Source organism: Gossypium hirsutum, chromosome D13 (genome assembly GCF_007990345.1).
Source record: "Gossypium hirsutum isolate 1008001.06 chromosome D13, Gossypium_hirsutum_v2.1, whole genome shotgun sequence".
In the NCBI taxonomy this organism is placed as follows: domain Eukaryota; kingdom Viridiplantae; phylum Streptophyta; class Magnoliopsida; order Malvales; family Malvaceae; genus Gossypium; species Gossypium hirsutum.
In genome coordinates this window covers 7,740,581-7,754,820 of record NC_053449.1, presented here as the reverse complement: position 1 = coordinate 7,754,820, position 14,240 = coordinate 7,740,581, and the positions used below count along the sequence as shown (strand labels likewise).

The 14,240-nt window shown below is 33.9% G+C and overlaps 1 protein-coding gene and 1 pseudogene across 1 annotated transcript; one reads left to right on the top strand and one right to left on the bottom strand.

Annotated features, from left to right (window-relative positions):
* Window positions 1-1,574: 1,574 nt before the first annotated feature.
* On the bottom strand, window positions 1,575-2,469 carry LOC107919770 (uncharacterized). The gene is made up of 2 exons (XM_016849145.2): window positions 2,185-2,469; window positions 1,575-1,809 (listed from the first exon to the last, which is right to left on the bottom strand). Exons 1-2 carry the CDS (start codon window positions 2,366-2,368, stop codon window positions 1,679-1,681), a joined length of 315 nt encoding a protein of 104 aa, XP_016704634.1. The 5' UTR covers window positions 2,369-2,469; the 3' UTR covers window positions 1,575-1,678.
* Window positions 2,470-5,843: 3,374 nt separating this feature from the next.
* Window positions 5,844-12,877, top strand: LOC107919765 (BRASSINOSTEROID INSENSITIVE 1-associated receptor kinase 1-like; annotated as a pseudogene).
* The last annotated feature ends 1,363 nt before the right edge of the window (window positions 12,878-14,240 follow it).

The window sequence follows — 14,240 nt, the reverse complement described above, 5'->3', positions numbered from 1 at the left end:
CTACAGCTTGGGGCATCAACAAAGTCTTTTAGGACTTCTAAGCACATGTCAAGTTCAAAAAGGTCTTTAAGAAGTTTAGGACAGAGAAGCTCACGCTGCGATATCTGGGGCACCTGTTTTCATCTCATTCGTTTTTGTATCTTAGCAAAATCTCTATCTTGATTAATTTGTTCATTTAGAGCTTTGCTCTCAATTAATTTCCATTTTTATCCATTGTGATAATCTTTTTTCATCTTATTCATTTTAACAAAATTTGTTATCTTGATTGATTTATTTGTTTAGAGCTTTGCTCTTAACAAAATTCCATCTTGTCCATTTTGGTAATCTTATTCAAACATTTTCATTGAATTAACGATTATTGGGCTGACAATATTCGAGCAGAAAAAGTCCTGCATATTACTCTGAAGTTTCTAAATGATACAAGGACCCAAAACAGGGCTATTGTTTAGAACTAACCAACTTAAGGGTTAGATACATTTGAGAAATAATGATCTGAATTGCGGTTATTTCTTTGGATTTGCTGTTAAAGTTACTAGCTGAACAAGAAGGCACAGTGACGCATCAGCGATAAAGCCTTGATAAACATTGAGCAATGACAACCCGAACGTTAAAAAGGGGATCATTCTCATGACATTCTACATTCATGCAAATATCATTCATACACATCTAGTTAGGAGCATGTGGTTCTAATCGTGACATCCTAAACACTAGGCATAAATAGGTCCATGAAATGGATTTTGCAGGTCATATTCCCCAGAGAACAGAACCACAGATCTTATCTCCCTAAGCAGTAGTGGAGCAGATCGCATCAAGTCTTATCTCCATAAGCAGTAGTGGAGCAGACAGAACCACAGATCTTATCTCCCTAAGCAGTAGTGGAGCAGACAGAACCACAGATCTTATCTCCCTAAGCAGTAGTGGAACAGATCGCATCAAGTCTTATCTCCCTAAGCAGTAGTGGAGCAGACAGAACCACAGATCTTATCTCCCTAAGCAGTAGTGGAGCAGATTACATCAAGTCTTATCTCCCTAAGCAGTAGTAGAGCAGACGAAAGAAACCAGATCTTATCTCCCTAAGCAGTAGTGGAGCAGATCGCATCAAGTCTTATCTCTCTAAGCAGTAGTGGAGCAGACGAAAAAAAAACCAGATCTTATCTCCCTAAGCAGTAGTGGAGCAGATCACATCAAGTCTTATCTCCCTAAGTAGTAGTGGAGCAGACGAAAGAAACCAGATCTTATCTCCCTAAGCAATAGTGGAGCAGATCACATCAAGTCTTATCTCCCTAAGCAGTAGTGGAGCAGATGAAAGAAACCAATCCTATCTCCCTAAAGTTGCAATGGAGCGGATTAAAACCACAGGTCTCATCCCCATGGATTTGCGACAAAGTAGAGTGAAGTCATATCTCCCTGAAGATGTTGTGAACTAGAACGAAGCTACTTGAAGAGGAACACCCGAAGAAGTCAAACCTCGGCGGGACCAAGCAAATTTGGTCATTCTTAGTCTTTGCTCTATTTTCGTTACACGAAAGCGACCAAAGAGGGGCAGCTGTAGAAGCCCAAATTTTTCGGGCCCAAGACAGATAAACAAAATAAAGTAAATAAATAAAAAAAGGTCCACTAAATAGTGGCCCAAAATACTCAACAGGCCCAAATTTTAAAAAAACCCTAACCCAGCAGATTAGGGAACAGACAGAAACCCTAGGCCTAAGCGCCGCACGCCCAGGCTTCCAGCGCCGCACGCCTCCTGCTCACGCCACCGCCGTTGCTCTCCAATCACCGGCCTCGCATGTCGGTCGTGCATCAGACCACCTGCAAAACACCCACAACACGCCAGAAAAAGTGACAAAAAGAAAAAAACAAAAGGAAAGTCGAAACAGCAAACAACGAAACAAATCGCAAAACGACGAAAATAATCATTAGGGAGAGTTGTAATCTCGGCTATAAAATCCATTCCAATTTCTTTGTGTTTTTTTTCTTCGGATTTTCTTTGTAACGAACACACAGAGATTAGAATAAAAAAGCAGAAAACAAGATTTAAAAAAAAGGTGGATTTGAATTGCTTTCTCTGGATTTTTCTTTTGCATATTTATCTATTTTATTTACTTTTCTTTTTATTTTTTTTTCTTTTCTACAAATTGATTTAAAAAATAATCAAAATATGATTAAAGGGAAGAAGAAGACTACCTGAGTCGGCCCTTAGACCCACCGCCGATGGAACTTCATCGTCGCCGGATGTGAGTTCAAGGAGGGGCCGAAGCTCTTCTCTTCCCCCTCGTCTCGGTGTTCGCGGCCTCGACTTATGAGCGCACTTCAAGGCGCCGTTGGGGGGCATCCTCGCACGACTCCGATCATCGGACGACGGAGGCATAGCTGCGGCGGGGTTTCAATCTTGGAACCCTAGCAGAGAAAGGGGGGTTTCCCTTTATTTCTCTTTTTTTTTCTTGCGTTTTGTAAAGAATGAAGCAGCAGAAAAAATAAAGCAATTTTTTAGTTTTTATTTTGATTGTGATACGGTGCCGTTTAAAGGGGGAAGATTTGTGCATGTTTTGCCCTAAATGGGTAATATATGCATTTAGTCCCTCCGTTTTACGCTGAAGCGCAATCCAACTTTTTGTTTCTTTTATATTTGGCTGTGAATTTTGTTTTTACTTCAATCAGGTCCTTTGACCATGTATGGTCCCTTGCGCTGAAGCGTTGCACTCTAAGACTGGGGTATATTGCCCATTTAGTCATCCATTCTTCGCGCGTGCGCCTTTCTAATCCCTTGTGACCTGTTTATGGTTCTTGCAATCAAAACCCCAAATTCTTGTTAGTTTTTCAATATCATCCTTAGTCCATTTCATTTATTTATTATTATATTAATTTTTTTTATCCTCATTAATTTTAAGTTTTATGTATATTATTTATTTTAAACAGTTACATATAACTTATTTTAAAGTTTTCTTTTATATGTATTCATTATAATTTACCAAATATATATACATATTTTTTTTAAAACTGTTTGCGTTCATTATTATTGTTTTTATGTGCAATGTTATTTATTCTGAATTGTTTCATTAATTATTTACTTTAAGCTTTCTTATATATATATTTTTTTTTGTTTAAAACTTTTATTACTTATTGTACTTAAAAGCATCTATTCTAATTTTTTTTTTACTTTAGATTGCCATATATATTTTTATTTTCCTTGGATTATTAACGTTGATATTAAGATTATCTACGGCATGTGCTTATTAACATTGTATATATTATGATTTGTTTATTTGTATTCTTGTATTTAACATGCATTTACGTATTATCTATTTTATAATTCATTATACGATGTTCCTTTATCGTTCTATTTCATTTCATTACATTAAAAGTTGCGCCCGATTTACATTTATTTACAATAAACCTCTCTATTTCACCACAAATGGAACAACTATACGCTATTCAAGTGTGGTATGCGTTATTATTATTTAAATTTTTTTATAAAGCAATATTTTGTATTTTGAAAATTTGAGAAATTGTACCCTAACTTACTGGGTCTCGATTTCTCGTTGAACCCAAATAGCAAAATATCCTTTAAATTTCAAACACGTAAAATTTCAAAAATAAAAGCAATATTCCGTATTTAGAAAATTCGAGAAAATCGTGCCCTAACTTACTGGGCTTCGATTTTTTCGTTAATTCTAAGTAACTGAATATCCTTTTAAAATTAAAACGAATGAGGTTTTAATAAAAATAAAAGGCAAGCTTACTCTCAAAATACGAGATGTTGGGTCCTAACTTACTGGATGTGACATCTCGTTACTTCAAGATAAGAAGGCATTTTTCCATTTTGATTTATTCGAGTATTTTTTTAAAATAACACAATATAAAGAGGGATCGTTTTTTTAAAATTCTTTTCGAGTTTTTAAATTTTCGACACCAAGACATTAAGTAATCGACTAGGTACCAATTTTGGGCGTATCGAGGGTGCTAACCCTTCCTCGTGCGTAATCGACTCCCGAACCTATTTTTTTCTGAATTTCGTGGACCAAAATCGTTGTTTTAATAAAATCTAAATCGTTTATTAAAAACAACCGTTTTACGAGGTGACCCGATCACACCTCATCAAAAAAAGGATTGGTGGCGACTCCCATTTTCGTTTTATTTTCAAAATCCAAGTCGACCCCGTTTTCACAAAAAAATGGTGTCAACAATACGTATGTTAGTCAAAATTGTTACATCAATAAATTATTCATCACATTAAACTTTTTTGCATAATTTCTATCATTCTCCTGATTCTCTTTTCTTGTAAATTGACACTAGAGACATGTGTTCAATATTTATGTTGGACATATTTGGATATGCTGTATGAAAAACTTAGAAAATGTTGAACATACTCGTATTGAATATATTTACACCCAGATCCGACATTTATCAGAATCCATTTAACATAGTTGATGGCTATTCGTTTCTTTACAGCTCAAATTCACTCTGTGGAAATCTGCATTGTGGTAAATAGGATAATGTGATGTGTCTAGCTAATCTTCCATAAAGCATTTCCCTGGTTTTTTTTTATTTACTGTTATAGCCTTATGACATCCAAATTACGTTATTCATCCTACAACTCCCTAACCAGCATTTCATTTGTATACAAAAGAGGTTGTTTGGGGGATATGAAAACAGTTACAGATGTTGGGATTCGAATTCAGACACATTGCGTACAACCTCTTAAGGTTTGCTATATAAACTTTTTGAAGCCTTTATATATAGAGAGAGAGAGAGAGGATCATAACTTCACACTCTTGTTTAACCGGTCATCAATGCTTTAAGAAAAAAAAAGAATCCGAGTATTCAAATGCGAGTGTTTTTCTCGCCTCAGTTCTTCTATATTGTTTGACAGAAATAATCTTATGGGAAAGTTTCCGTTGTTTGGAGTTCAATGATTATCATTACTTGAATTGTGGAAAGCTTTCCTTTGCCAGTACATTTATTTTCTAAATCAAGCTGCTCAGTTACATAGAATTGTGATTGTTAAGTTTAACAAGTCTACTCGGAGATTGTTGATAAGTTAAATTAAAAAGGGGTTGAAAAGTCAAAAATGGTGGGAGGTGCAATTGGCACCGAAAGAAAAAAAAATAATTGGCAAGTTGTTTAAAGTTGAAAGGGATAATTGCAATTTTAGTCCCTGAACTTCAACTATAAATAGGCCTAACCATTTCTCATTTCAACCATCCCAACCAATCTTTCTCTCTTAGTTTTCTCTCTTCTCCCATTTGAGAATTCTTAAGGAATTCTATTTGTTTGTAATACTTTGGAGATAGTAAAGTTATCATCTGGTGTTAGTGCCCGAGGACGTAGGTATAATTTACCGAACCTCGTTAAATCTCTTGTGTTCTTTCTTGTCCTATTTTTCTTTCAATATTTGAGGGTATAATAGTAGTATTTAATTGTGCTATTAAATTACTATAGAAGGGATATTCTGTCTAAGGAAAGACTTGGTATTTAAGAGATCTATGTGATCCACCTCTCTTCCCTGGGAATTGAACTTTGTGTGATTTTTTAGTACAATAATTTACACGCTTCCGACCCTATTGGAACAACAGAGATGTGGTTCATTTTGTAACTGCTCAAATACTAAGTTTGGCTGTGCCCATGTGGCCTTAGCTTAGTGGTAAGGAGGAGACCCCTAAGCATTGAGGTTTCAGGTTGGTCCAGATTTATTCTAGTGAGTTGTCCTGATATATTTTGGTTTGTCACTTTGACTTTAATTGTTATAATGTTATTTAATACTTTATGAGTAGCTCCTCATATAGTTATTACTTCAACTTCAAATATATAAATAAAGTTTGGATGCTAAATTAGTATTCTGGAAAATCTCAGGCCAGCTGTTCAATTATTGACTGATTGGTAGATGCTTTCGCCTCTCTTGGTCTAAAGGTTTGTGGTGGTTAGAAGTTAATGGCCCCATACTGAGTGCATTTTCCTGGTTCTAACACAGAAAGTCTTGAGAAGACGCGTATAATAACAAGTTAACCGGTTCAACTCAACTCGAGGGCTAAATTGAGGGAGTATTTGTATAGTTTGTCATTTTTCCCTTGAAATTTAAAAGTCTTTATGAAGACTTTGAGTTAGCCAAAATTATCATTTAAAAGAACAAAAGAAAGGGAAAAAAAAAAAAGCAACAGCTCTCTCAGTCTGTTTCTCACCGGTCCCTTCCGACTAACCAAACATAGAGAAAGTGCCATTTTTTCTTGAATATTGAATCGAACTTGAGTGACTTAGTATCCATCAAAGTCGAAGGATTGGCGACGCTGTGGAGACTTGGCTCTTTACATCAAAGCAACCAAAAGGAAAAAAAGATGGAGCGGCTCATCTCTGTTTGTTTATGGTTGATTTTGGCGTTGCATTTGGTTCTTCGAGTTACCGGCAATGCAGAAGGTTATTTACTCTTTTTTTTTATTTGCCTTTTTCATTTTGTAATCCGATTTTTTTTATTTCACTTTTTTAAAATTGAATTAATATTATTTAACTAAAATTATAGAATTCAAATTGACAACCAGAAAATAGAATAATTTATTAGTTATTGGTAGATTATTGGATTGGGTTTAGTCGTATTGATTAATTTCTGGGAAAATTTTAGATACCATTTACATTTAATTCTCGATTTGAAGTTGAAAAAAATGACTTTTGTTCTATCATATTTTAGATTCAAAAACCCTTTTACTCTCCCACATAAAATTTATTAATGGTTTTTCTTTTTTCTTTTGTCAAAGTCGGAAGCCTATTCATAAGTTATGGTACGACGAATGTTATTCGAATTAGATCCGTCGGCTGGTTTGATTGGTTTCAAAATTAATGGGTATATCAATCCAAACAAGGGGTTAGATTGGAAATCGATGATCTACCGATACCTACCAAATTTTAAAAACATTGGATACTATAGTTTTTTTTTTTTATCTAGTTAATGACTGGATCATGATAAGATGTATAAAAATCAGGTCAACTGGGGGGAGCAAAAAGCTGTCCCACCCTGTTACCATCCTTGAGAAACACAGTTCTCTTGTTTGCAAGAAGTGACATCAATTATTCAAGCTTTTGTAGTTCTTTGCACTTTAAAGATATGTATGCAGGTTCGTGACTGCTGAGACTGATGTTTTGCAATTACCCATAATAAATTGCTCTCTTGTGGTATTAAACAGGCGACGCTTTGCATGCATTGAAGAACAATTTGGCTGACCCTAATAACGTGCTTCGAAGTTGGGATCCAACCCTTGACAACCCTTGCCGATGGTTCAATGTTACATGTAATAATGAAAGTAGTGTGACAAGACTGTAAGTTTACTTATAAATTATCTTTTTGCTATTTCAGTTGCCGTTTTCTAGTTTGATGTGATAATTTCTTTTTATTGTTAATTTAGTGAAGTTGGGAATGCAAATCTATCTGGTAAATTGGTTCCAGACCTGGGTCTTCTTACGAATTTGCAGTACTTGTAAGTTGATAATTTTAGATCTGGTGATTACTTTTTGCCCACACATTGTTATTTGTTATTGTGCACTGTGCAGTAAAAGATAAATATATGGAGGAAAAACATAAAACCTGGGTCTTCTGTGCTTTTGTCACTTCGCACCGGGTTTTATGTGTAATGCCATCTTACCCTTGAAGATGGTTGTATATCCATTGGGTTTTTTGCAGATTCAGTCAAAGATGCTTAGTAAACTGAGTCAAATTTTTTCTTTTTTATGACAGGGCGCTGGATGGTAATAACATATCCGGGGTAATCCCAGAGGAACTTGGAAATTTGACCAACTTGGTGTGCTTGAATCTTAGCTTCAATGCTTTAACCGGACACATTCCAACCACTCTGGGCAAGCTTACAAAACTGCGTTTTCTGTAAGAACACTTTCTTTTCTTCATTTTTCTTTTGTGTGGCTAATATACTTAGTTCCATTGTGCTTTTCCTCTGTTGTCATGTTTGTTTTGGTATATTTGGAAGACTTTCATGCATTGATATTTTGCTAGCTGAACTGGGATGGGTCTTACAATCACACTGCTTTTCACGTGGAGTTCCTTTCAATTTGTGAATAGTGAGTGGCCTTGATAAGGATATGAAGAATTGAGTTGGTGGGATTGTGATAGAATACAAGTGTGATTGTAAGGCCCATGTCAACCATTATTAGCAAGAATGAAAAATTAGAATAGGATCTAGGGGTTGGACTTATCTTGCCTGTTGCTATATAAAGAATTGTACTTTGAGTAGGTGAACAGTTGAATCGGAGATTACCTCGTTCATCACTGCAACTCTTATATGGCTCAATCTGTGCTCAATTTATTTACCGATTAAGCTTATTTTTGTATGAACATAGCTAGTCATCTTATCAATGTGCAATATAATTGATGCTTTAATTTTGTGGAACAGGCTTCTCATTAACAACTCGTTGACAGGTCAAATTCCTATGGCCTTAACTTCTATTGATACACTGCAAGTGCTGTGAGTGTTGCTATCTCATGTATATAATATTTTTCATATTAGCTGTTTTAGCTTAGCTTCAGGAACAATACATAATGGCATGGGATATTGTATCATCTGATGCAGGGATCTTTCAAATAATCGGCTAGAAGGAAACATCCCAAATAATGGTTCCTTTTCATTGTTTACTCCTATCAGGTTTTTCTTACTCCCATTTTTTTAATTAATACAAGACTCTTAGTGTAGGAGTCTCTTAAGTTGGTGCACCTCTTTTCCACAGTTTTGCTAATAATCTACTCAATTTTCTTCCTTCTACCCCATTGCTTCCTGTTTCACCAACAGCTCCAACTTCATCAGGTTGGTCTCGATTCTGTTCTTATCATCACTGCTAATAATACTAAACTGTGCCTAAGTTTGGGGTTTGTTTCTTTTTTATTGTTAATATTTATTCTTTTTTTTCTTGAGATATTCCTTGCAATTTTGTTTGTATTTGCAACTGTTTTCTTAATTTACTCGTCATCCTTTTTTATCTTCAAATTTTTCATTCAATATTTTTCATTTTAAAATAATAAAAAATGCTTGGTTATAGAATTATTTAGTTATTATTAAATTGAATTATAAATTATATAATATTCTACTATAAGCATATAAAGATAATTATTTTTAATTAATATATTTAAGTTATTTTTTAAATAAATTGTCATGAATATTAATTGGACTTTTTTCTGTCTATTCTTTTAGTTTTTGGGGAGGGATACACTTATATTAGCGCAAAAACTAAAGTGGTTTTACATCTTCCACAACTTTTTATAGGATTAATATTTTAACAATCTAGCCATTATATTTTGATGCTTTGTTCATGTAGATCATGTATGTCAAGTTTGACATATATTAAACTTTTTTAACTATTTGCTTTATGTAAAATACTATCAAATGCTAAATATATTGATATAGAGAATATTTTAGACCGATATGATAGAGATATTAGATTAATAAAAAATTTACATATATGACAAGTGCAAATGCATTGATAAATTTAATGGTTGGATTGTTAAAATATTAATCATATAAAAAGTTTTGGAAGAATATAAAACTGATTTAGTTTTACACTAATGTAAGTGGATTCCTCTCCTTTACCTTTTGTTTTTAAATAATTTTTTTATGCAAATGCATTTTAAATATTTAACTTAATTTCAATTCAATTATATATTAATTATTTTTATTTAAGATAATTTAATTAATTCATGTCAACGTTAATATCAGTTAAAATGCAAGTTTAAAAATACTAAATTTTAATCTAAGTAAAATATAATTAAATCAAAATATAATTTTATATTCTTTAAAAAATTAAAGTAATTTAAGTTTTTAAGTAAAAATGTAGGAAAATATGTAGAAATTGCAAGATAAACAATAACACGGGTATAATGATTCTTTTATTTAAAATTGACATGACTTGTTTAACCCTTCAACTTTAAGTTTTTAACCTTTTATATATATATATTGCTTCTTTTTAACCTTTAGACTTTTTTTTGTCAAATCATTTAAAAATTAATGAAATGGCATATATGTGGATGACATGTCAAAATTTAATTAATTTTTAAAATTTTTAAAAATATTAAAATATTTATATATTTAATAAATTTAATGATTTTTAATTTTTCAAAAATTATAATATTTTTAAATTCTTAAATTTAAAAAAATAATTAAATATTAATGTGTCATCTACATGACAATCAACGTGTATGCCACTCCAACAAAGTTAAAAAATATTAATTTTTTCATCTACTTTGAGATTGTTTGATAAAAAAGTAAGTTTAAGACTAAAAAAGATGAAAAGTTAAATGAATGATTAAAATAAATTTTTTTAAAAATTGAAGGTGCTTTTAAAATTTTAAACCAGATGAAAAGTTAAATGAATGATTAAAATAATTTTTAAAAAAAATTGAAGGTGCTTTTAAAATTTACTTAGCAAATAGATATTTTAGGATTTGTGATTTTCTTCAAAATTGAGAGGTAAGTGCCTAAGTGGGATTTTTCAAATTACAAGGGCAAGTATACATAAAATCTCAAAAGGAATATGTGCATTTTACACCAAACTCTAGTGGATAAGTGTTTTTCACCTGAATATTTATATTTATAGAACTTTGTAGTTTACAGGTGTCAGTGGCGGTGGAGTGCTGGTGCTGTTGCTGTTGCTGTTATTGTTGGAGTTGTTGCTATAGCTGTCTTCTCGGTTTCTGCTCCTGTGATTATATATGTTTTGTGCCGTAATAGGAAACGGCGGCATCTTTCCTTTAACCGACCTGGTTAGAGTTGTTTTTTAAGGCTAACGGGTTAATAGTCAAATAGTCCATTATTGGCAGCGGTTGAGAAATGCTCAATTTGGTGCAAATTGGTTCTAGCTGTTTAATTAATTTTTCTTTTTTTAAAAGAAAGTTTTAGTTGATGGTATCCCATTGAAGGCATATATTCACTTCATCTAATTTTCTTTGTAGCTAAGCGCCCAGAATTTCATTTGGGACAACTTAAATGGTTTTCTTTACGTGAACTACAAGAGGCAACAGATTTTTTTAGTGAGAAAAATGTGGTGGGTAGTGGTGGTTCTGGTAGAGTTTATAAAGGTCGCTTAGATGATGGTTCTGTTGTGGTAATAAAAAGACTGAAACAGAGGCGTACTCAAGGTGGATTGCTGCAGTTCCAAACAGAGGTCGAAATGGTAAGTATGGCTGTGCATCGGAATCTACTACGTCTACGTGGCTTTTGCTTGACCCCTACAGAACGGCTGCTTGTCTATCCCTTTATGCCTAATGGTAGTGTTAGATCCTGTTTAAGAGGTACTGGCTGTTCGGTCTTTGCTTATCTATTTAGACATGTTTTATATATGTTTGGCAAATGAGGATTGTCCTTTAAATCCAAGTACTTAGTGAGCTCTTCTTATTACAGTGAATCATGTATTGATTTGATTTTTACATTCTCTAATCTCTAGAGCGTCCAGAGTCTCAAGCACCACTTGGGGTGTAAGAAAACGGATTGCACTGGGGGCTGCGAGGGGGCTTGAATATTTGCACGATCATTGTAACCCCAAGATTATACACCGTGATTTGAAGGCTGCAGATATATTGTTGGATGAGAATTTTGACGCAGTTGTTGGAGGCTTTGGGCTGGCCAAACTGATGGACTACAAAGATACTCATGTCATAACGGCTGTTCGTGGCACAATTGGTCATATAGCCCCTGAATACCTGTCAAGTGGAAGGGCATCAGAGAAAACTGATGTTTTTGGGTATGGTATTATGCTTCTGGAACTCATTACAGGACAAAAGGCTGTTGATATTGCTCGGGTAGCAAATGATGATGATGTCATGTTGCTTGATTGGGTATGTACTGTCTTCCTGTCATGCATAAACTCAATAGTGATACATTCCAAAATTTCAACTTTATGATTCTTGTCTAGTGTTGAAATCATCATATTCTTGCTTCACTTGGTTGGCCAAAAGCAAGACGCTAGGTACACTATTGCAGAAATTCACAAGTTTAAGAAGGTCTATTAATTTTGAGAATGTAACAAATGACATCAATATTTGTCAGTTGCAACTACATTAAGTTCAAGTACAGCTTGGAAACTGTTATGAGTGGTTTTTTGGTTTCACATTTTAGCTTCAACTTGGTAGCAATGCTTACATTTCAGGTAGAAGGGCTACTGAAAGAAAAGAAGTTGGAAACCCTGGTCGACTCTGGTCTTCAGGGTAATTACATAGAGGAAGAAGTGGAACAGCTAATACAGGTGGCTCTTTTATGCACTCAAAGCACCCCAATGGGAAGGCCTAAGATGGTTGAAGTGGTGAGAATGGTGGAGGGTGATGGCTTGGCTGAAAGATGGGAAGATTGGCAGAAAAGGAAAATGTTCCATCAAGAGTTTAACAATACCCACCACCCCAATGTGAAATGGTTTATCCCGGACTCCACTTCTCGCATCCTTCCAGATGATTTATCTGGTCCTAGATGACCACTTCTACAAATAGTAAGTCTTTTGGCCGAGCTGGTTTTGTACTTCAGATGAACCACTTCTCACTTGCTTGTTACTGTAACTTTTATAGGGTTATGCCAATGCCAACAACAGCGGTGAAAACAGTAGGTTCTATAGGAAAAGAACAGCATAAGCACTAAGAAGGGCGATCAAAGAAGCATTCACGTATGTTAGTCTAAACTGCTATGTCGTTTATTACATTAAACTTTTATGCATCCTTTCTATCATTCTCCTGCTTTCCTGATTATAACTCATTTTCAAGTGTCATTTCTTTTCCTGTAAAATGACACTAGAGGCTGCTGTTAAATATTTAGATATGCTGTATGAAAAACTTAGAAAAAGTTAAATATACCTGTATCGAATACATATCCAAATGCATACGACATAGCTGATGGCTATTTGTTTCTTTGCAGATGAAATTTTCTATGGAAACCGTGATTATAGTAAATAGGATAATGCGATGTGTATAGCTAATATTCCATAAAACATTTTCGGGGATTTTATTTTTATGTGATGGCCACCTTGTCTCAAGACCTAAATGGGATTGTCTCGATACTAACATGTCAAGTTTCAAGACGTTAAACTCTAGATTGAACAATAAGGTAAATTTTGTTCTGTTCTAACGATCTTAAGACATGTTCATGTTCTTTCTATTTCGAGACTGAATAGAAAATTGACCTAAAATACACATTTTCAACCATACAAACCACTCCTAATTGTAACTAAAACTTACCCAAACATTTCACCAATATAATTTCGTAAATTCATCTCATGCAAACCTCACCAAACGCCATCAACTCATAGTACCCAATACATCAAGGCTTATTGATACGGGGTTGCGCGCGGACCAAGATCGAGTTGCCAAGTCACGGGAAACTCCTACGAAAACCCTAAACAATTAGATCTGAAACGAAACAGAAAATTAAAAGATTAGATTTTTGAATTTTCAGATCTGAAATAAAATCCCCAAATCAGCAAAGAATCAAATTGAGAATAGAAATAAGTGTTAGGGTTCTTGAAACCCTCAAGGAGATTGTGATTCTGCCAAATTGAACACCAAGATAGTTTTCCCCAAATTTCGACAATCTAATTTCACCCAAAAAGAGTATGGAAAAACCCTAGAAATTGGGGATTTTTGGGCTGATTCCTTAAGATAGAAAAAGGCTGAAAACACAATAAGAACAGAAAATAGATTAGATAATGATTCAGCACAAGTAGAAATAAAGAAAGAATTGACAGTAAGAAATTAAAAGATAAGTCCTAAGAAGCCTTGAAATCTCGAAAGATCTCACAACTCCCTTCAAACGGCTCTAATCTCCCCTCCAAAGAATATCAATGGCAAGAAGAAGGTTGAAGATGGCTCCCACAATCACAAGATTGTTAAAACAACTTCTAAAGAAAACTCAAGAGAGAAATCTTGGAGAAAACTCAAAGAAAATTCTGCTCTCAACAAATCTGAAATTTTAATAATAATGATAAGTGTTTAACAAGGTGGACAGTCATGCCTTTAAATAGGCCTTATAACTAGTCCTAATCTAATTAGAAAACTAAAATAAAAAAAAACTTCTAATTATTTAATATGGAAATTCGGTCAAAGGTCATTTTATCTAGGACTCTTGGACTGAATATTGACATAAAAATTTAAACTAAGTAAATAAATAAATAAATAAATAAAAATAAAAATAAAACTTTACAACTTGGGCCACTTTGACAATTTGGCCTGATTTTCAACTAAGTATGGATGGATTTCTTGATTGGGCTGGGAATTTGCTTAT